This window comes from Cordyceps militaris (genome assembly GCF_000225605.1).
Source record: "Cordyceps militaris CM01 unplaced genomic scaffold CCM_S00001, whole genome shotgun sequence".
In the NCBI taxonomy this organism is placed as follows: Eukaryota; Fungi; Ascomycota; class Sordariomycetes; order Hypocreales; family Cordycipitaceae; genus Cordyceps; species Cordyceps militaris.
Window position 1 is genome coordinate 2,505,465 of NW_006271969.1, and position 20,458 is coordinate 2,525,922.

General features: G+C 53.2%; 3 protein-coding genes across 3 annotated transcripts; all 3 read left to right on the forward strand.

The window, feature by feature from the left end:
- Positions 1 to 1,006: 1,006 nt before the first annotated feature.
- Positions 1,007 to 5,245, forward strand: CCM_00787 (protein EFR3; the record flags this gene model as incomplete). The annotated part of the gene is made up of 4 exons (XM_006665946.1): positions 1,007 to 1,083; positions 1,543 to 1,579; positions 1,659 to 1,915; positions 2,002 to 5,245. 4 exons carry the CDS (start codon positions 1,007 to 1,009, stop codon positions 5,243 to 5,245), a joined length of 3,615 nt encoding a protein of 1,204 aa, XP_006666009.1.
- Positions 5,246 to 12,272: 7,027 nt separating this feature from the next.
- On the forward strand, positions 12,273 to 13,294 carry CCM_00788 (RAS small monomeric GTPase; the record flags this gene model as incomplete). Its single annotated transcript, XM_006665947.1, has 8 exons — positions 12,273 to 12,298; positions 12,349 to 12,380; positions 12,442 to 12,468; positions 12,528 to 12,607; positions 12,656 to 12,678; positions 12,728 to 12,756; positions 12,809 to 13,066; positions 13,116 to 13,294. The coding sequence occupies 8 exons, from the start codon at positions 12,273 to 12,275 to the stop codon at positions 13,292 to 13,294; spliced, it is 654 nt and encodes a 217-aa protein (XP_006666010.1).
- Positions 13,295 to 17,085: 3,791 nt separating this feature from the next.
- CCM_00789 (RNA binding protein) lies at positions 17,086 to 20,326 on the forward strand (the record flags this gene model as incomplete). The annotated part of the gene is made up of 3 exons (XM_006665948.1): positions 17,086 to 17,290; positions 19,005 to 19,514; positions 19,707 to 20,326. The coding sequence occupies 3 exons, from the start codon at positions 17,086 to 17,088 to the stop codon at positions 20,324 to 20,326; spliced, it is 1,335 nt and encodes a 444-aa protein (XP_006666011.1).
- Between the last annotated feature and the right edge of the window lie 132 nt (positions 20,327 to 20,458).

The following is a 20,458-nucleotide window of genomic DNA, read 5'->3' on the forward strand; positions in this document are numbered from 1 at the left end:
GATGGAAGGAGGGGCATGGCTTGAAGAGAGAAACGAACATGGACTTGCTAGGTAGTTATTCAGTTACCGTGTACTCCGTGAAGAATAGGATTTCGTCGCAGGACACATAAAAGCAGTGCAGAAGGACGACGCTAAAGCAAGCCACGGGCCTTGTTTGGCCAGTATTGCCTTTTGCGTGGATTCCTTCCGTCGCTAGTATGAAATAATATGGGGGAACCCGATAGAACCCCGGCTGCATGCATTCCCCTCTTGGGTGCAAAATCGCCGAGGCATATGCAGGTGAGGATGGGGATTTGGCATATGCTTTGCGGGGGATGGCGCGGAGGGTGGGAGAGGTGTTGGATGTATTGAAAAGTAGGACGCGGGGAAACGTGTGAACTGGGATTTCGAGTCCAATACTGATCCTTCAGGTGCCGAGCACGTTGTTTGAGTAAATGAATTATTACAGCTGGAGAATAGTTGTTCAAGGTTTGGTTCAGACTGGTTTCATGCACTGGAGACGACGACAGAGGCCACTTACACAAGCGCTAGCGAAAGAAGATCAAAGCACTGCTACAGGCCTGTTTATGTATTGGATTAGCGCTACATCACCCATCACCCAACCCACTGCGCGGGGAGTCGCAGGCAGCAAAAGCAGGAAGCAGGTGGGCGGGTAAGGCAGTACAGGGGCCATTTTAGTGGCTGGGCGCATTGGGTCAGAAACTTTGCATTTATTATACTCTAGGTCAAACCAGTAGTAGATCAAGGTTGCAGCAGGCCTCGGCTGTATGCTTCTGTTGCTTGTGGTTGCTGTAAGTAAGAGGACGCGGAGCAACCTCGTCTGCCGTGCAGTGGTGGTGGGAGAGGGTGGTACCGCAGGACGACAACTAGACACTCGAAAAAGACCCTAAAAAAGAATTAAAAAATTCGGGGGAGTCTGTGTGCTGAACAGTGAATTATAAAATTTTATTCAGGTATTCTTCTTCTTGATCTGGCCAACTTCTGCCACATGTCAATTCGGTAGGCTATGCATTTTGCTGCAGGCGCTGAATCGTTGCGTGGCTTGGACCAATCAATCAAGCCCCTGCCTGCTGGTGGCCGCCGGTACATCCGATCCTGCCTAATCCTCGGTGCTTAGCAGGTACTTCTGTCCTTCTCCTAACATGCCTTGCTTACCCCGGCACACTAAAAACACCACGATTCATCCTCTCCTCGCTCTCTCCTCCCTCAACCGTTTGCCGCCCACACCCCCCGGTCCCAACACAAGGCTCCTCGGGCTCGTCGCTCTTTGAAATCTATCCGATTCCTTTCCTTCCCCTCCTTCGTCTTTTAGACCATCCTTTTTGATTTGCATTTCCACTTTTGATTCCCCTTCCCCAGGTTTTTTCTTCTTGTTCCTCTGCTTAATCTCTTTTGTCAACGGGGTCTGGCCGATACCAAAACAAACGTACCCGTCACCACTTGCTATCCCCCTTTTGCGAAACATCACCACCACTCGACGACAGACCTCAAAACGGCCAGAAAATTTATTAATACCCGATTCATCCTCTACTCGATCTGCAGAGGGCCCAATAGCTCCGCTCTGAAGCTCTTCCGATTCGTACAGCGACCGAGGCCGTTCGCTGCCGAACACACGCCGCATCTCCTACTCGACCTCGACCTCCTCCCTCTCCAACTAGCTCGCGCGCCTCGCGACAACCACATACACATATACACACAAGATGAATGCCATCGAGAGCAGGCTGCGGCCCAAGCACCAGGTCCTCATCCTCAAGTGCTACCCCCGAACCACAAAAGGCGCTGTCGACGTTAAGCCCAACTCGAGCGAGCTCAGCTACCTGCTCTTCTACGCCACCAGCCGACGCTCCAAGATTCAAAAAATCGGCGCCTTTCTCGAGAAGAAGACGGCCAGTGACGTCTGGCGCATGCGCATTGGGTACGTCCTCTAATTCCACCCCGCGTTCCCGCCCTCATCACCTCCATCATACCATCTCGAACCCTGGTCCATGCTAACGTGCCTAGCAATGTGCAAGTCACCCTTGCCATCCTCGCCGCCCTCGTCGAAAAGTCCCCGAAGGAGGCCACTCTCATCGCTTCTACCGTTCTCAAAATCCTCGACCTCATCCTCCGCTCCGACGACATCACCATGATTGAATCCTCCATCCCCACCTTCGAGGCCTTTTGCGAAAACCACGACCCCAGCTCCCTTTTTGGCGACAAGGACTACCTCACCCACTACGAAGCCGTCATTCGCGCCTACGCCCAGCTCGCCTCAAACAAGTATCACACCGACAAGCCCGCGACCACCCGCTCCGTCCAGATCCGTTGGCGCAATGCCGGCCTTAGCGCCATCAAGTGCGTCTCCGCCGCCGACGCCCTCTCCTCCCTCTCCGGTCGCCAGATCAACGTCATCGTGCCCGTTATCCTCGACAACCTCTGGTCCGACAATGACAACTTCCTCGATGTCGTTTACGATCGCCACCAGCTCGAGGAGAAGCAGGGCGCCGACAAGACGGTCCGTCGCAGGACGAGCGTCGCCACCGTCCGCACCAACGAGGAGCCCGCCGACGCCAACCCCCTCGCCATCTCGGGCACCGCCGCCGACGTTGACAACATTGCCGAGGAGGAGACAGGTGTCCTGGCACTACAGTGCCTCCAAAGCATCTTTGTCGCCCCCAATAGGTCCCAGATTCACTCTGCCACCACAGCTCTGCTGCGATTCATTACCCAACGAGCCGTTGCTGGTGACAGGGTCATTGCCTCTGACTTCGCTACCAACGCCGACTCAGGCCCTGCCATCCAAATCTTCAACATCATCTCACGCTGGGCCCCCGTTCAGGATCGCTACATTATTTTGCTTGTCGTCCTCGACACCATGGTTCGTGGCCCCGTCAAAGAGGATACTCTTGAGCCGCAGATTGTATATACCGCCATCATAGGCGCCATGCTGCGCTCCGACCTCAACTTGATTGGTCTTAGCGTCATGGATGTGCTTCACGGTCTCATCCGCCAGATGCGTAAGCTCTTCCAGCTGCGCAGTGGCAGTAACCGATCCGGCAGCAACCGATCCGGCAGCGGCAGCGACGACCAACTCGAAAACCTCCACCCCTCTCGCGACTCCCTGCGTGCCAGCCTTCTCCATCGCCTTGAGTCTTGCATCGGAGATTTGGCCCACCACATATACTACGCCGATCAAGTCTGGGACATGATCACCGCCATTCTCGCCCGCCTGAAGCCTACCAACGCCGGCAGTTCCGCTTCGCTGCCGCCCGTAGACAGGCCCAACGCCGTTGAGAATGGCTACGCTGAGGCCGTTACGCCCGACCCTGCCTCTGGCGAAACCACGCAAAACTCGCAGAACGACCAATACCTTTCCTACACGTCGGGTCGCGCTTCAGCCCTGCGCGCCATCAAGGCTATTCTGCTCGTCGCTAACCCGCAGAAAAAGGTGACAGGCAACATGAATCTCTCGCGAAGCCGGGTGCCCATCCAGGTCTGGGAGGAGACGCAGTGGCTTCTGCAGGATCCCAATGGCAGCGTTCGAAAGGCCTACGTCGACGCTCTTCTCATATGGCTGGATAGGGAGACCGTCTCGCAGGATTGCAACGCCGACGACGACTTTAAAAGCCCCTCGTCGCCTTCAAGAAACCATGATATACTCTCCTCGCGCCGCGCCGCCTCCGGCAATGCCCAGCGCGAGAAGGCGCTCAAGAACCACCACGTCTCCCACTTTTTGCCCATGCTGCACCTCGCCGTCTACGACTCTGCCCTGCAGCTTGTCGACTTTGACAGCGACATGTGCTTGCTGCACGCCCTGCTTTCCAAGCTCGTCGCTAAGCTCGGCATCAACGCCGTCCGCTACGGCTTGCCCATGATTTTCCGCCTACAGGAGGAGATTCAAGAAGTCGACTTGCCTATCCAAAAGGTGCGCATTGCAGCGCTCTGCCACGGCTACTTCTGGAGCGTCACCGATAAGTTCCAGCTCGACAACTCCAACGTTGGCCGCGCCATTCGCAACGAGATCAAGCGCCGCCAGCAGACGCAATTCTGGGTCGAGGGCATCACGGTCCCTCCCAAGCCACTCTACGAGATTGGCGTTCTCGGCCGCGCTGGACAGGATCCTACCTGGGATACAAAGGTCGTCGAGACCGGTGAACTTCTGCCTTTCGACGACAAACTATCGCTGGTAGAGAGCATTGCCTCAGCATACCAGGATAGCGTCCAGTCGCCTCCTGCTAGTCCGGCAGCCTCGCCAAGTGGCCGTCAGCAGATGCCGGCCTTTGGCGCCAACATGCAGTCCATCAGCGAGACGGAGCGTGACTCGGAACTGCCAACCAACTACCGCCAGCAGCTGCTTGCCGAATGGTCTCGCGATGGCACCATTGCCGCGATGGCTGCCCAGCGCAGGACCGAGTCTCTCGCAGGGTCGAAGAAGACGGGCAACACTGCCACCCGGGGTAACCGCCTGGCTATTAACACGACGGGCGGCCCCGGCGGCAACAATGTCAACGCCGCCGGCTTGCCCGTCTCGCCGTATGGCAGTCTGCATAACTTGCGGCCGCATTCGGCACAACCGCAGACGGCTGTGGACCGCTTCGGCTCCAAGATGCGCAAGTCGAGCGTTCAGAGTGCCAACGTCCCCTCGCCCTCACCCAGCCAGCAAAGGGAAAAGGGCAGCGCTATTGCCTCGGTTGACCAGCTCAAGATGATGCTATCCGGCAACGTCTCGCCGCGTGCCGCTGGTATCCCGGGCGTCACCAACCCGGACTCGGATGATAGTGGCGAGTCCATGCTTAGCTATGACTACACCATGTCCGAGCTCAGCTTTAATCCGGCAACCGGACAGCCAGATGCATTCAGCAGCCGCGGCGGTGGGGCCGGTAGTCCCGCGGGACAGGACATGTTCAGGCGCAACGCCTCGATGTCCTCACGCGGCGCTCCGCCGTCGACGGCGCACACAGATCGCAGCACCATCATCTCCTACAGCGCTGACGGTGAGGAGGAGGACATCGTACCCCCCGTCCCGCCGCTGCCGAACATTGCTACCTACCCAGGCAAGCAGCCAGGCGGCCTGCTCGGGCATGACGCGTCTCTTAAAGGGATGAAGCGTGGCACCAACGCCCACGTGGATGTAGGTCGCCAGCGCAACGGCAGCCAGGGCGCTGCGACGGCGCGAGGCCCGGTTGACCTGCAGGACCTGCTGAGGGGCATTGACAGCACATCTGACGAGGGGACTCTGGGCAACCTCACCCGTCCGCCATACTGAGTTGGGAAAATAAAAGAGTGGGAAGGGGCAATGGGAAATTGAACTGGTTTGTTCTAAGGCTGGATGCCCGAGAATTTCATATATACTGTCTGTTCTGAAAAAGGTGAAATAGTAAGATTCTTGGGGGTTTTCTATTCTTTTATGCGCACGCATTATTATTAGTGTCAGTTGCATATTTTGGGAGGGATTCGAGTGGGACAACGGTTCAAGGAAAGAATGTTTTGTTTGCTCAAAGTTTAGCAAGCTGGGAAGCGTCCCTGGTTGAGACCTTTTGTGGTGTAATATGTGCGAGAGAGATGTTCGCACACAAAGAAACAGAGAGGCAACAGCAGGCATGGAACAATAATTCTCGATTTCAAGCGACGTAATGCAAAGCCAGGTTTGTTTTTCTTCTTATCAGTTTATTCAGCATCAATACAGTATGTTTATATATCATCACATACCCTCTTCCGGTCTAGCACGGGAGAAGAATGTCCCTCCACAAAAGAGCAACGCCGCTGAGCTGGCACCTACATGGCCACGCACATCGTGGAGTCAACAGGTGACGTGGTCGTGCAGCTTTGGGGGACGGCTACCAAGGATGCACGTCGGCAAAGAAGAAGACCTTGCCGGTGGATGGAGTACACAGGGGCTGATCTGGCGGCAAAATGCCCAATAAATTGTCGTTATTGTCCCAGTTATTACGTCGTAATACTACAGGTGTCGAAAACACAGTAAGCCTGGGTAAAGCGGGTGCACGGAAACGGGATTCGAAATGGTATGTAAGACGAGAAAGGGCGCTAGGTGCGGCATATGGCTTGGGCGGATCGGAGTTGAAGAAGCTTGGCATCGATGAAGTTGAAATGATAACCAATATAAACGAATTTAGCGGTTTGCAGAAGATGGGGAGCAGCAAGAATCACGGTGACCGTTTGCCAGTTTAGCTGACGGCTAGACCTGTATTAGTAGCCATTTGCACCATCATAATAAAGCTGCCAGCTGCCAGCTGCCAACCAGTCGGCTGGCTGAAGCGGCTTTCGGCCGTGGGCATCCTCGAATTGCATGTTTTATTACAGAGTAATTCGTACTGATTACTGGGAACCTATCTGGCTCTCGCTCACTTTTTTTTTAACTGCTTCATACCTCGGTAGGTAAGGCTTAGAAATGATCCTGGTGGCTTATTTTGGTCTGTCTTCTCTCGCTGACAATGGCCGTTTGTACAGCCACCATATATGTGCCACATCTCCTCACAAATGCCCGCAGTCTGGAGATTTTTCTTTTTCCAAGCACACTTATTCGAAGAACCGGGCGAGGGCTACAAATACCTCCGTCAACATTTCACAAAGTTGACCCTGGAATCCGTGGGTGATTTGCGTCGCTGTTTCCGCCCCAACCCGGCTTTTCCTTCCTAGTTACGCAGCGTCGTATTACTTCCACACGTCAGATTCTTACAGAGTCCAGCGCATGACATCCTCTCCTCGACATAACTCAGTCAACTCCTTACTATTGGAAGACTGGTCAAATTCCCTCTTACATTATCGCGCCCATTTTCCACCGTGTCATCGCACATGAGAAAAGTACTGAGCAGAATCGGATCCCAACCCGCATCCCTATCGCTACTGTGGAATTCGTCAATAGGCGTAAGTATCGAGTATCAATTACTTGAAAGTATCGACAAGACGATATAACACTGGTTGTCTATCTTCGAGCGGCATCGCAACAAATACTCCTCAGCGCAGCTCCGCTCTCTGTCCGTCATGGACCAAACGGATCCGGAGGTTACGGGTGACCAACCAAGCAGCCATCCACCACCCGATTTGCACAATGCGGCACACCCTGGCTCGGATTATGAACATGCTGTCGGGGGGTGTAGAACTGCTCTCAATTTGGTGGTACCTGATGTTGTCCCGGGCCTACTGCTGGGTCCATTGCCAAATACCGACGCTGCTTTTGGGCAAGACTCGGAGCCTTCTCCGCCATCACGGCCGCGACAAGAGATGCCGCCAAACTTTATCCACGACGCCTCCTACCCTGCTTCGAATTACAGAACAAGGCAGAGATGCTTACCGTCCGCCAGTCTAGCCTCGTATATCAATAGCGCAGTGAGTACAGGGCCTCGTTATGAACCAGGAAGAAGATACTCACCATCTGGCGGAAAGTCGGCAGAGCTTGCTTCAGCTGTCATCAACAGCGCCCCAATTTCCGACTCAGGTTGCCGACCAAGCACGGTATACTCCGGAGCAAGCCCCGGCCCGCCGCCCAACAGGTGTCCGCTGCCTTGTCCCAAGCACCTCGAGAGCAGGCCATCATCACAAACCCACAGGCCAAGACGTGGTCGATCTTCAGCCGCAGCCGGGCCTTCAGGTGTCAATATATCGCAACTTAACGGCTGCGAACTGCCACCCCCCCCGCCGTACCAACCACCCGGAGTCGGAGGCGCAGCTCCTCCGTCTCGTCCTCCACATACGCAAAACCGATGGCCGTTCGCAAGCCAACCACGGCAGAAGCCGGCGAGAATCCCCATGACAACGTTTGCAGTGCATCAGAACGCCATCGGCCACGTCGCTCAGCGCAGCAACGTCTCGTCAGCGCTGGCGCATCGCTACAAGGAGTACGACCGCATGCAAGTCAGAATCGACGATGAGAATCGGCGCCGTAGCAGGCGCAAGTGGCTGATTGGAACGCTGATCGCGATAGTGCTTACTACGCTCCTAATTTGTGTAGCGGCGGCGTTGCTGAAGTACAAGGTGATAACGAAGTGAAAAATATTTGTTTCCTAATTTTTACGGAGTTAAAACAATGCGTCGATTGATTATGTCAAGCGGTTTTACGGATATGGCGAGAGTTATGTGGTGCCTGGCAAACCTACAGCATTTGAAGCGGCATTTGAAGCGTTCCTTTTCAATATCCAGAAATGCAGCGTTTCTGATCTTCAGATAGCATTGTATGCATTCTTTTAAATATTTCGGTTCTGCTCAATCACGCAAGCTGTCCATTTGCCAGACTGTGTGCTTTACCTTCCTCGATTGACAGGTATTTGGGTGCGTCTCGCCTTACTTGATACCCCATACTTGATTCAGACTTGATTCCTGTACGTATATTGAAAGAAGATATGTATGATCTTTATCATTTTCTTCACGTTATATTTTCGTTTTTGGGTACTGAGCAGTGCTTTGCGCGCTATGGGTCTCGTAATGCTTTAGTGTATCGTCGACGAGACATTCATTGCTCAGTTGGGTTGCAATTCTCTGCCAACATTTTCTATATTGGGCAAGAAGTTGAAAGTGTTACCTAAAAGCTAAGGTATACCTCTCGTTATATACAGGTACATGTCTTCAGTTCAACTCTAGGCTTGTCTCAATCTAGTAGCAGATGACAGGGTGCTGAAGCCTGATACCGAGTCAGCAAACTGGATTTACGGGGACCGGCCTAACGGGGGCACGGTGCCGACTGTGATATTTGAGTCATGAGGTCCTGTTTTGATCCAGGACTAAACATCTAAATTACCTATCACCTGTGGGTACGGGGATGGTGGAGGGTGTAGTCTGCGCCCAAGGCTGCGCCGAGTTCGATTGTATGGGACGACGTCGATCGATGGTGGCGCTACTCTGCAATGGCCTTGCCTGTTTCCGCTGGCCTTGCCTGTTTTCTCTACCTTGCCTGTTTTTATCTGCAATGCTACTCCTCCATCCGTGGAACCAATCAAGATCGTGGGAGGGTATGTAGGAGAGCCGCCTCGCATGCGTGTGGTACCGTTGCCGACAGCTTGGGTCGGCGACGACTGTCCCTCGTGCAGGCGGGGCCAATGTTAGACATGTTGCACTAACTATGTATTGCCTGCTGTAGGTTGATGACAGACGAGACATGAAGTCTTGCCATAGAGAATGGTGAAATGACCAAGTGACATATCTGGAACAAGACCCTCTCCGCAGACCGTTGTTTGCATAGGTAGTTACGAAGTACAGATTCCTCGGGGCGGAGATGAAGAGTGTAGATCTTGGCGCTTTGGACCGGGGGAGATGCTTGAGAGACTTGAAAATCAACAGAACAACGTGGAGCGATAAAAGAGACAGATGGCCCACGGTGGCTAGCCGAGACATGGGGGGCTGCCAAATTGACAACGGTGTACGGATACATAGGCCTCGCCGATTACTCTGCTCACTGGCATTGAACCTTCGGCAACAGGGGTGCACGCACCAACTCGCTGATATTGTTTGTTTCTTCAGGGTGTGGATAATTATGCACTTATTGCACCGGTATTAACCGGCATGGGGTGACAAGTCGAAGACGTCAGAGGCGGCTGGTTGGGCAGACATCAACCCTCTAATACCGGAACATCACAGGCTATTTGGATGGCAGACGGAGACTAAAGACGGGCTAGAAGTAGAGATGGAAGCAGGGTGGAAGGCGGGCCGTACGGGGGCTCGAGGTGGGAGATGGGTTGTATTTCATTGCCCTTTTTAGTTCTTTCCTGCTAGTATAAGCCGTGGAGAAGCACAAATCGGCCTCGCCAGAAGCAGGACCAACGGCGCGCTCAAGGCGCGAAGGTCTCAGTGGATTGCCGGACCATCTCGCCCTGGATGCTGCAAGCGTGCAACGAAGAGAGGGCTGGGCCTGAACCCTGAACCCATGTGGTCTTGAATATACATCCGCTGGGTAAAGTTGGAGACGAAACGTGTGAATCCTTGTAATCTTGTTTGTCTAATAAAAAGAGGATAATGTGAGCCTAATGGATATATGGGGTTTTGGGTCGTGATATAGTAACCCTGGTCATAGTATAGATTTTGGAGACGGGAAGTAAAGGGAGCGATAGAGGAGGGCGGCACATAACCAATGGGAAGCAGAGGAGAGTAGACAAAAGCTGGAAGAAAAACAGGAGGAAGACAAAACAGGACAGGGATTGAAATTCCCTCTTATCAAATGGCTTGATGATGGGCACATCTACTCCCCTTTGTAGCAGTTCCGTACTGGGCTTGAACCAGTTTGGGGAACGCGCAACAGGGGCCCGGACGGTCAACCCGACTGCTCGGCGCTTTCACTTTCTGCCCTGCATACCGAGGCTTTTACATGAGACGACCTTGCAGCCACCGGGATTGAGTTTTTTTTCTTCTTCCCGTTCATTCTGCGTTTGTTGATCTAAAGGAAGGGTTGGTGCCTGACAGTCAGCCTTGTGCTGGTATCATGACTAAAGAAGACCAAGATTTTGGCCTGCAAAGACTCTGGACCATGTTATATTGACCGTAGGTGGGGGAATAAATAAATAGATAGATAATAAATATAATAAATATAATAAATAAAAGCGCTGCCATAACATGGCCCAATTGACGAAACCTTGAAATTAAGATGCCCCCGCTGGGCACTTATTGCCAACACTCCATCAAAGGCAAGCCTCGCGTCTCAGCTAGAGGGCATCTTGCAATTTTCTGTGCATTTGTTTAGTTACCTGTTCAAAATAATATTAGTTCCGAGTCTTGTTGCCGGCAAGGACATTGCCTCGGGAGTTATTCCGTCGGTCCTCGTGGCAAGGCAAACGCCGCCCGCCAGCTGCCAAGTATTACAAAGTTGCCAACGCCTGTATCGCGCCTCTACCTGTCAAGTACATGCGCCACAGCCAACAGCCCGCAATGCCTCAAGTCACCCACCCGTACTGCCAACCCCAATTAGTAAACCACCAGCAAACCGCCTCCTACACGGCACTTTTTCGATTTTTCCTCTCGCCTCTTTTGCTCCCGGTTTGCCCGGCGTCATCTCCCTTTGCCCTGCTCTCTCCATCACAGATCCTACCTTCGTCGTCCAGTCATCTGTTGCAAACCGCTCGCGCGCCTTGATTCCATCCGGCTACCCTGTTTTACACCATCGCCAACTCTCGCGGCCCAACAGCTCAACGGTATCTGATCTGCGCTCACTGTCCTACCCACACCAGCACGCCGCCGCACGCTACCGCCAACACGCCGCTACAGACCTCCAAAACCTCGATCAGTACCTAGCAGCCTGATAGACGCAACACGCAAAGAGGGAGGGGGAATCGGCGAAAAAAAAAAGACCTTGATGCCCGTCCCTTATTATTCTTGCGACAAGGACGACATCTTGCTCCCCTCCTGCTCCAAAGCCACCCCCCTTTCACCCCACCATACTACGGCTCCTTCGAGCAAGCTCCCAGCCAAAGCTCCAGGACCAGCTACCTGGCTCGACCATTCAAACACATTACCAGACCATTCATCATTCCTTGCAGCAGCTACTTGCCAAATACTTGGCTAGTTTCGTTCTCGCTGAGACTGCGACAATAGGATTGGCTGCGGCCCCGGCTTGTGGATTCTCTTGTTTCTTGACGCTACTCCTCGACCTGGTACGCCGGCTGTACTCTCGTTGGAGGGAACAAGAGGACAAAATTATACAAGAGACGGGCGGCAAGACGTCAAAAACTTCCTCAACCCACATCTCTAGCGTCTCGCGCTCAACAGTCCTGGCTGCCAGCTTTGGCCACCACGTTTTTTCTCACCCACGCACAAAAGGCACGCATCCCGCCCGCCCTGGCCATTTATTCATAAAGTCAATTTGTTCCTTGCGCGCAATTGCGGCGCTGTCACACCGGATAGGCGAACACTCTTGTCCAAAAAAAGCCCGCTACAACGAACTTGCATCATCAACTCGGCTTCGGCTGACTACATACCACCAATCGCTTCCAAGACGACCACCAGTTCACCACACCCACGTCCCCCCGTTGGGCCTTCACACCGCCCCTCGAAGCCAAGGCTCTTGCTGCTATCTACCTACGCACCTCTTTGCTTGTTCTGATTGATTCAGATTTTGGGCAGCTCGAGCAATTTCGGCCGACATCTTTTTCATCCGGATCCCCGTTCCGTCGCCGCCAGCCAATCACGCCTACTCGTCATTTATTCAGCTTCCATCGCCGCCACCAGCTGCCCGATCTGCGCGCGCCCTGCACGCCGCTGCTCACTCTCGACTATCTTCTCAGCACACTTCTTCATTCATTTTACCACCAACTATAACTGCCTCATAAAAAATCTAGCCAAACAACCAAATCGTGATGGGGCGATTCAATCACTCCTCAAAGTATACGTTGCATCCTGCTCTATTAAGAATTGCGGCTAATCTTCTGACAGCCGCGAGCTTCATGTTGTGGTCCTTGGAGCCGGTTCGTACTGCCATTTCTCATAATATCTCATTTTGCGCCCTCAACTGATAAACATGTCTAGGTGGTGTTGGGAAGAGCTGCTTGACCGGTATGGCTCTATTGAACGAGCATTCACGCACGATCATCATCGACCTAACGCACCTACAGCCCAATTTGTACACAATGAATGGATCGAGAGCTACGATCCGACTATCGAAGACTCCTATCGGACGCAAATACAAGTTGATGTATGTCGCCTATTCGCATATACTCTTCCCCTGCTAATGTCTCCGTAGGGTCGTCAAGTAGTCTTGGAAATGTGAGCGGCCCGCTGACATCGAAATGCTCCTATTGCTGACCTTGAGTAGTCTGGATACTGCCGGTACTGAGCAGTTTGGTATGCAATTTCCACCTAGTACTCAGTTCTTGGCTAATATGAAGTGTCGTAGTTGCGATGCGCGACTTGTACATGAAGACAGGTCAAGGGTTCTTGCTAGTCTTCAGCATCACATCACCGTCCTCTTTGAGCGAACTCGCCGGTCTACGCGAGGAAATCATTCGCATCAAGGACGACGAAAATATCCCAATGGTCATTGTTGGCAACAAAGCAGACTTGGAAGACAGCCGCGCTGTTCCTCGTGCCAAGGGATTCTCGATATCGCAACGTTGGGGGGCGCCATACTATGAAGCAAGCGCCAGAACTCGCAGTACGTGCAGTAACGCTGCGTCTCTTGAAAAGCTATTAACATGAAATAGCCAATGTGGATGAAGTTTTCATTGATCTCTCACGGCAGATGCTGCGCAAAGATGACGACTATCTTACCACTGGCGATGCAGATGATGGCTTTAAGTTTGACTCCGCCAGAAGCGGTCAAAAACGGCGCCACAGATTACGCTTCCGGGAGAATGGCCAACCGCGCTGTACTATTCTATGAAGTCGCTCTGCCATAGGCATCAGTGAACGTGGACATGACTTGCTATTGCATGCGGTGCACTCAATTTCCACGATTCGGAGAAGCAGGCTTCTTCCTATCGCCATACTCATTTGCCCCACCACAACATACCTTGACAGGAGCCATGGCAAGCGATGCGGCTCTTTTTCTTGTCTTTTGGAAAATGTTTAGCAAGATATTAATATAATAAGATGAGTGCACTCGGTGCAGCTACTACTAGGCATTCGAAGGACGCAAGCTGGCACTGACCATCACACAACTGCGTGTGGCATACAGGCGTCGCTATACTTTGCCGGTTTTAATTTGTCTATGGAGTCTTTGGATTGGGTTCGAACCTTGTTATATACCGGCCGCTGCTCATCAATTGAGCGCCGGTCTCGATAATTCCTTGTACATTTCTTTCGGTGGAGAGAGCGTTGCGGTGCGGAACGCGGAAAAGACATGTAGCCTATTTCCCTGTCGGGAGGTGTCTACGAGATGTCATACAAAGCTCCTGCACATATGCTAATATCAAGTCTTATTTCTCCCGCGCCTCCCCGCGGTCACGTTCTCGAAAAAGCGGCCGGTCTGCTGCAGCCTGTCGGTGAGCCAAAGAGTCTTCGCCTGCAGCAAGCATGGATGACATTGGCGGCACGTGGGCGGCATGCTGGGCGCCGAGCCTCATTTCTCTCATTTTCCCGCCCTTTCCTGAACATTTCCAACCCTAGCACGCCTGCGCACGCCTCTCACGCACCCTCAAAGGCCGATGCTCTAGGCTGTCGAAACCGCACAGAGAGATAGTTACCCAGCTGAGGTAATCGATTATTGCAAGGGCAAGGGCAAGGGTCTGCATCAGCTTATGCGGCACGTTATCACGGCGCAGTGCCGCAAGGACTGTGGAGGGCTGCAGAACGTGAGCGATCCGGTTGTTTTTTGCATGCAAAGGGGATGCGGAAGGATGTAGGCGTCACATATCACCGCGGCAGTCGATGGAATATGTTGATGTATGCTCGACCAAGGGTTTCAGAGTAACTGAAGCGGCGTTTGACAATGTCGATTATACTTTTCCCAACCTGCCGTAATGTTGAAACAGAGCCCGGTAGTGGTGTGTAGAGAGAGGCGGTCAGAGAACGGCCGCATGCAGCAACTTCTGTTGTTTACTTGGAAACGGTTGACAAGCATCTATACTTGAGCGACTGAGAAAGAGGCAGAATATGATGGGAGCCCGTGGTCTACTTGGCATGATTTAAAAATCAATGTGGCAAGTCCGTTGTGAGATGCAGTCTGCCAGCGGTTACCCTTTTGGTTTGTCGGCTTGGTAGGTAATATACAGCTGCTGTGCATCACCATGACACAATGTTGGCAACAAAGCAGACTTGAAAGATAACCCACATCCATGGTATTTACCTAAGATTTTCCATTTCCAAGTGTAGGCGAGTTCGCCAATCTGCGTCAACAAAGAGGGACCATGAACGGACGAGAGATCCCCCATACCCACCCAAATAACCCGCCTCATCCTCGGCCGCGGAATGGCCGGATCCTCTGGGTGGCCGCGGGTCCTTGCCGCGCATCCAAAGTCCAGCCCGTCGTCCACTCGCTGTGTGAGTACATGTACGAATGACCAGGGCCTGCAGACAATGAATGGTCGTTTCAAAACTACCGGCATGCTGGTGGGCCGGAGGGGGGCTTCTTTCATGCATGTATGTCGGAACCATGCCGTTGGATTCGCAAGGGGGGCGCAAGGTGATACGTGACGACGAATTGCACATGCTAATCATGCGCCAGGTATCCCAATACGGCCTCGGACCCTATATATGGCCACGAGGAGGAGGCGACGCCGACGGGAATACTGACAAAGCCCATCCATGACAACTGATGGTACAAGGATATGCATAGGGTGGGGAATGAGCTTCTGACAAGGCCAGGGAGGTTACAGAGTAATACAGGCGAGGTACAAATTACAGTTCGACGGCAGCCGTGCCAGGCAACAGGTAGCCGAATAGGGTCAGATCGGGAGCGTCCCGTGAAACTCTCTCTGGCTTGAAGGCATCAGACGATGTGTGACCGGCTAGGGCAGCTGCGCCCGCTTAACTCCAGATAGCTGGGGCTTGCGGCAGTAGTAGTCGGTCGCCTTTCAAGTCGATATTAAGGACCGAATTCGGAAACAGTTGGGCGGATGCAGACAACAGTCCGTCATGGGTCCCGCGGTGGGATGTTTGCAGCTAGTAACTAAGAGACGGGGCAGAGCTTCGCAAAACACCAAGACAGACCAAATGCAGTACATTCATCACGATATACCCACCTACAGTACTGCCGCCTTCAGTCCGCTGCGCGCGTTAGCGGATCGATCCCCCACGGGCCACGCGTCAGCTCGACTCTGACGCTTCATCCTCATTACACACTCAGAACGGAACGCGTGCCAGGCCCTTAAAAGCGTGTTTTTTTAGGGCGACGGACATGAACTACGATCCGAACAAGGACGAGCGGGAGGGGTCAAGACAGACCCAGAGAGGGAGTATGGGTCTCTAGAAGGATGGGACACACGGAGAAGGATGGGACACACGGGACAGCAGAGGCAGAGAGACACACAACAACAACAGCAAGGGAGAGAAGCAGAGGCACAGTGTTGGTATGACACTGGAAAGAGAGAGACAAAGCGGTTTGTGACGTTTGTGACTGCGACAGTCCTACCGCCACCAAGACAGCACATGCGTGCGACCTGTTTGGGGCGGACGGGATATAGTTCGGACGGACGCGAGAGGTTGGGGAATAACACGTCGACAATGGCGCTGAGGTGAGAGATGGCCTCGAAAGATCAAACGCGATGCTTCATATCGCAAGCTCAGGAAAAGAGGAAAAGGCAGAAAACAGCGGGCCACGAGCGTCACAAGGTCTGCCGCAATTTTAGTTTTTGGCCCTAGGTCGGCTTCCAAGCCATCTCACGGCCCCCCCTCCTCGACTTTGACTTTTTTCACCAGCCGATGCGCTCGGTCGCTGATTGGTCGGATTGGGAAAACATACATGATGCGCACACCCTCTCCGTTGATGAGGACTAGACCTCTTTCGGCGAAATACACTTTCTGCGCTGTGGCTGAGTCTGGCCTTGATAGCTGCACGCCCTGTTTAGTGGTTGTGGTTGGCGACGGGATCAAGGGTTCCAGTGCTGGACGTGAATATCTTGAAGCCAGGTGTCTTGACCTTTTTTTTTTTTTTTTTTTTTTTTTTTTCCCCAAGTCGCTCATTCTTTCAGCCAGTTTTGATATATATGTCGACTGATGTGCGAAAGCGCGCGATAGTTAATAGCACCTGGATGGACATGCGCGCGCACGCGCAGAGCCGATGGTGGGAAAATGTCGCATATATGTACGTACTATAAAGGTATGGCTGAAGCATGATTGGCTCGATATTCCTGTGCTACGACTCTGCAGGGCGGATCAGTTTACCTGCAGGCCGAGGCAAGTGTGTCGCCGCCTTGCTGGGTGACACAAAGTGCTATGGACTTGAATAATTTTACTACGTAGGTAACTAGTTATGCGAATCAAAGACGGGATATATTGTTTGGGCTCTTCTTTTGGTCGCCAGGGCAAGCCTTAAGGCAAGTCAATGACACGTCGAGGATGAGTCACAAAGGCAAAAGGCGCAACGGTCGTCGTTCTATATTTTGTGGCTAGCTTTGTACATATAGGGCCCTCTGATAGATGCGATCGAGAGCCACCTCGATTCCGCAAGCGCTAATTTGTACTTGAAAGAACAAAAAAAAAAAAAAAAAAAAAAGGCCAAACCCGACGAGCAGAATGGGCTTGTCTCACAGGTCATTTTGTTACGAAAAGGCGACGCCCCTGGAACTAGAGCAGAAGAGGGTGGACAAGTCTGGCACACACGCCCTGCCGCTATTACAGGCAGGCAAAGGCTCCAGTCCCGACCAGGGCAAGCTTTGCGTTGGGCCCATCGGCTGTTGTGAGCGAGCAAATGAGAGAGCAGAAAAGGGCTGGCTGGGAGGTAGGAAAGATGGAGGGTCGACGAGAGGGTGTGGTTGTGGTGGTTGCATTGGCCGGAATCTGGTTGTCTGGTACGAGTGTCTTTCTTTGATTGCATGTATGTCTGTCCAGCGTCGAGGAAACCTAACTGGAATTAGTACCGCTCTGCGCTGGTTATTTGTTATGTACCTCTTTTGCGTTTGACGGCGCGGTGCAGGAATTCAGGCTACTGATTTAGGAGGCAGGCATAATATTTTGCGCTGCGCCCACCCACTACAAGGTTTGTAAACACCAGACACTAACTTGATCGAGACCCTGGCCCAAGGTACCTCGTCCCCAGCGCATGGCACCACCAACACTCCAGGTACTACCCACTGTCGGCGCCGCCTGCCCACCCACTACTGTCCACTACTAACTCTAGTACTTAGTAGGTACTAGGCCACTACTGCCACTACCACTTACCACTCTGGCTGGGCCACTGGCGGCGCGCCTCTTTTGCCCTCTCATCTGCGCCTTCTGCCGCCATCCTTTCTGCCCTTTGCATCCGCATACTCTCTCGTTTGGCCACCCCCGTCATCATCTTCACTTTTACATTATTTTATTCCGACTCTGATTGATTATTTTCTTCGCATCATCTGCCAACCGTTCTTGCATCTACCCACCCTTTTATTCCCCCCGTCTCCCCCATTTTCTCCCTTTGCGACAACAATCCTTCGAACCTGCTCCTCTCGCCCTCGCCATCCCTTTCGCCGACCGTGCATCCTTTCACTCAGGCAGCACCGACCGACAATCACCGCCCGCAACCCGACATTTCCTTCGCCAAGCGCCCAACCTTACTTGTAACCCTATCACTAGCATCCAACCTCGGCCGCGCCAAGATCGTTTTTGCGAACCCGTCTGTACCTTTTCCATCATCCTCACGCGCGCCGCCATACCCCTCGGCTAAGCATCCCCATCGCGATCCCGTTTGCCAGTCGCAACAGCACCGCTGCCTCTTCTCGTCTGCGCAACGACTGTCGCATCATCAAATATATTCTGTCACCATCTTGCGCCATTTACCAACTTGGTATTATTCTTGCGCCGCCTCAGCGACACACTTTGCGACGCTTTTGCCCTTTGCCATCCTCTTTCCTTGCGGCTTTGCGACAGCACCCTCACGATCGAGCCAAGAAACTGTGCCAGCCCGACTGCGCCCTCCCGCTTCGCGACTGCCGCTTGACGCGTTCTTGTCCGCTACATCCATCTCCCTTGCCACAAGACAAGGGCAACTTTCTCTCCCACGAAAACATATGCACATAACCTTGAGGCCATGAATAACGGCCGCCAATCGTCGCCGGCTCAACCCCCAGTCGACTCACCTACCGCCTCCCGACAATCTTCCCAGTCCAGCCGCTCAAGCTCCTTTGCGCCCTTCTCAGGCGCAGACTCTGGTGGTATGACCGCCTTCGCCTATCCCAGCGCATCACACACCTTCCAGCCCACCACCTCTGTCTCAATGTCGCGTCCCTTCGCCGCCAACGGCCGTCGCAACCCCGGAGATCGCGAGTTCATGCCCATCGGGAAACCCTTCCCCTACACCTCTACGCCGTCCACTTGCTGTACTCTCTTTCGTCGCCTCCCCCCCAGCTCCTCCATAAACTCAATTCAATCCATGCTGGTCTGGTCCAACGAGGTCACACTAATCAAGCTGCTCTCCCCCGAAGAATCCCAAGACCCAGGCTTTCTTTCCGCACTAGTCTACTTCAAAACCTTGGACGGTGCCAATGACGCAAAGAAAATACTTGACGGACGTTTAAATATTTCCAAAGATGCCGAGATGATTGTTGAGATCCTCAACCCCACCGCTCTCACTGCCCGTCGTTTTGATGGAACCTCTACGGCAGGAACCAACAGCTACATTCCCGCCTCTGCTGCCCCTGGAGGCCCTTCTGGTCGCCTACCTTCGCAGTTCCCGACTTCTTTCCACCCGCTCGACACTTCGGGCATCTTCCCTGGCCACGAGTTTGTCCCTGGCGCGAATACTTTTCACCAAAGCATCTTCTCCCCGCAATCCCCCATCGGAAACCACCTCAAGCAAGTCTCGGATCGAACTCACTTCTCGAGCAAGTCTCTCATTACCGGCGACTACAACGATGATGACGATACTAGTGATCTGTTGAAGGATCCTGTTGCCTATGCTGAGAACAATGTTTCTCAGGGCATCCCTTTTGGCCGACGCGCAACTGCCCCGCAGCTTCCCATTAACGGTATGGCCGGACTCTCTCTCAACAATAACCACAACAACCACCACAACCATCACAGCCATCACAGCCATAACAACCATAACAGCCATAACAGCCATAACAACCATAACAACAGCCCCCCTGGCTCCTCCTCATTACCGCCGCACATGAACTCACTTTCACCCGTGAGCAATGTGCCTGTCAACAATGCGGCAGGCGGCGCTGGACCTGGTAACAGTGTCACCCACATGAATTTCAACCACCCTCCTGGGTCTCACCACCCTCGTCCTCCTCCTGCAAACCCGGCCGACCAGAACCCGCCATGCAACACGCTGTATGTTGGAAATTTACCCAGTGACACGTCCGAGGAAGAGCTCAAGGCCATGTTCTCCAAGCAACGCGGCTACAAGCGTCTATGCTTTCGCACCAAGTCGAATGGCCCCATGTGTTTTGTCGAGTTTGAGGATGTTTCTTTTGCGACCAAGGCTCTTCACGAGCTCTACGGCCATCCACTCCATAACAGCACAAAGGGCGGCATTCGTCTGAGCTTCTCCAAAAACCCTCTGGGGGTCAGGTCCAGCCAGGTCTCCGCCCAGCCCTCGTCTATGCAGCAACCCAATGCCAATGGCATTACTAACGGCATCGCCAATGGCTTCAGCGCCTCCGGACCCCCTCCGGGCCTACCCATTCCCGTCCCCCCCGGTCTGGGAAACAGACGGCACAACTTTGGTTCCAACGGCAATGGCGCAGCCAGCAACCAGCAGCAACAGTTTGGCTACCCTGGCTATCCCACAAACAGCAACAGCCCATGGAACACACCGTCCTATTGTACTTGAGAAACATGAGTTGAGGAGTTTTAGCGCCCCGTGATTCGTTTGAAAGTCGGTTCATTATATTTCCCCGGCCATTGTTTTACTTTGACTGTTGGCAGACACTTTTGTTTGAATTTTTTATGCATCGGCATGGGG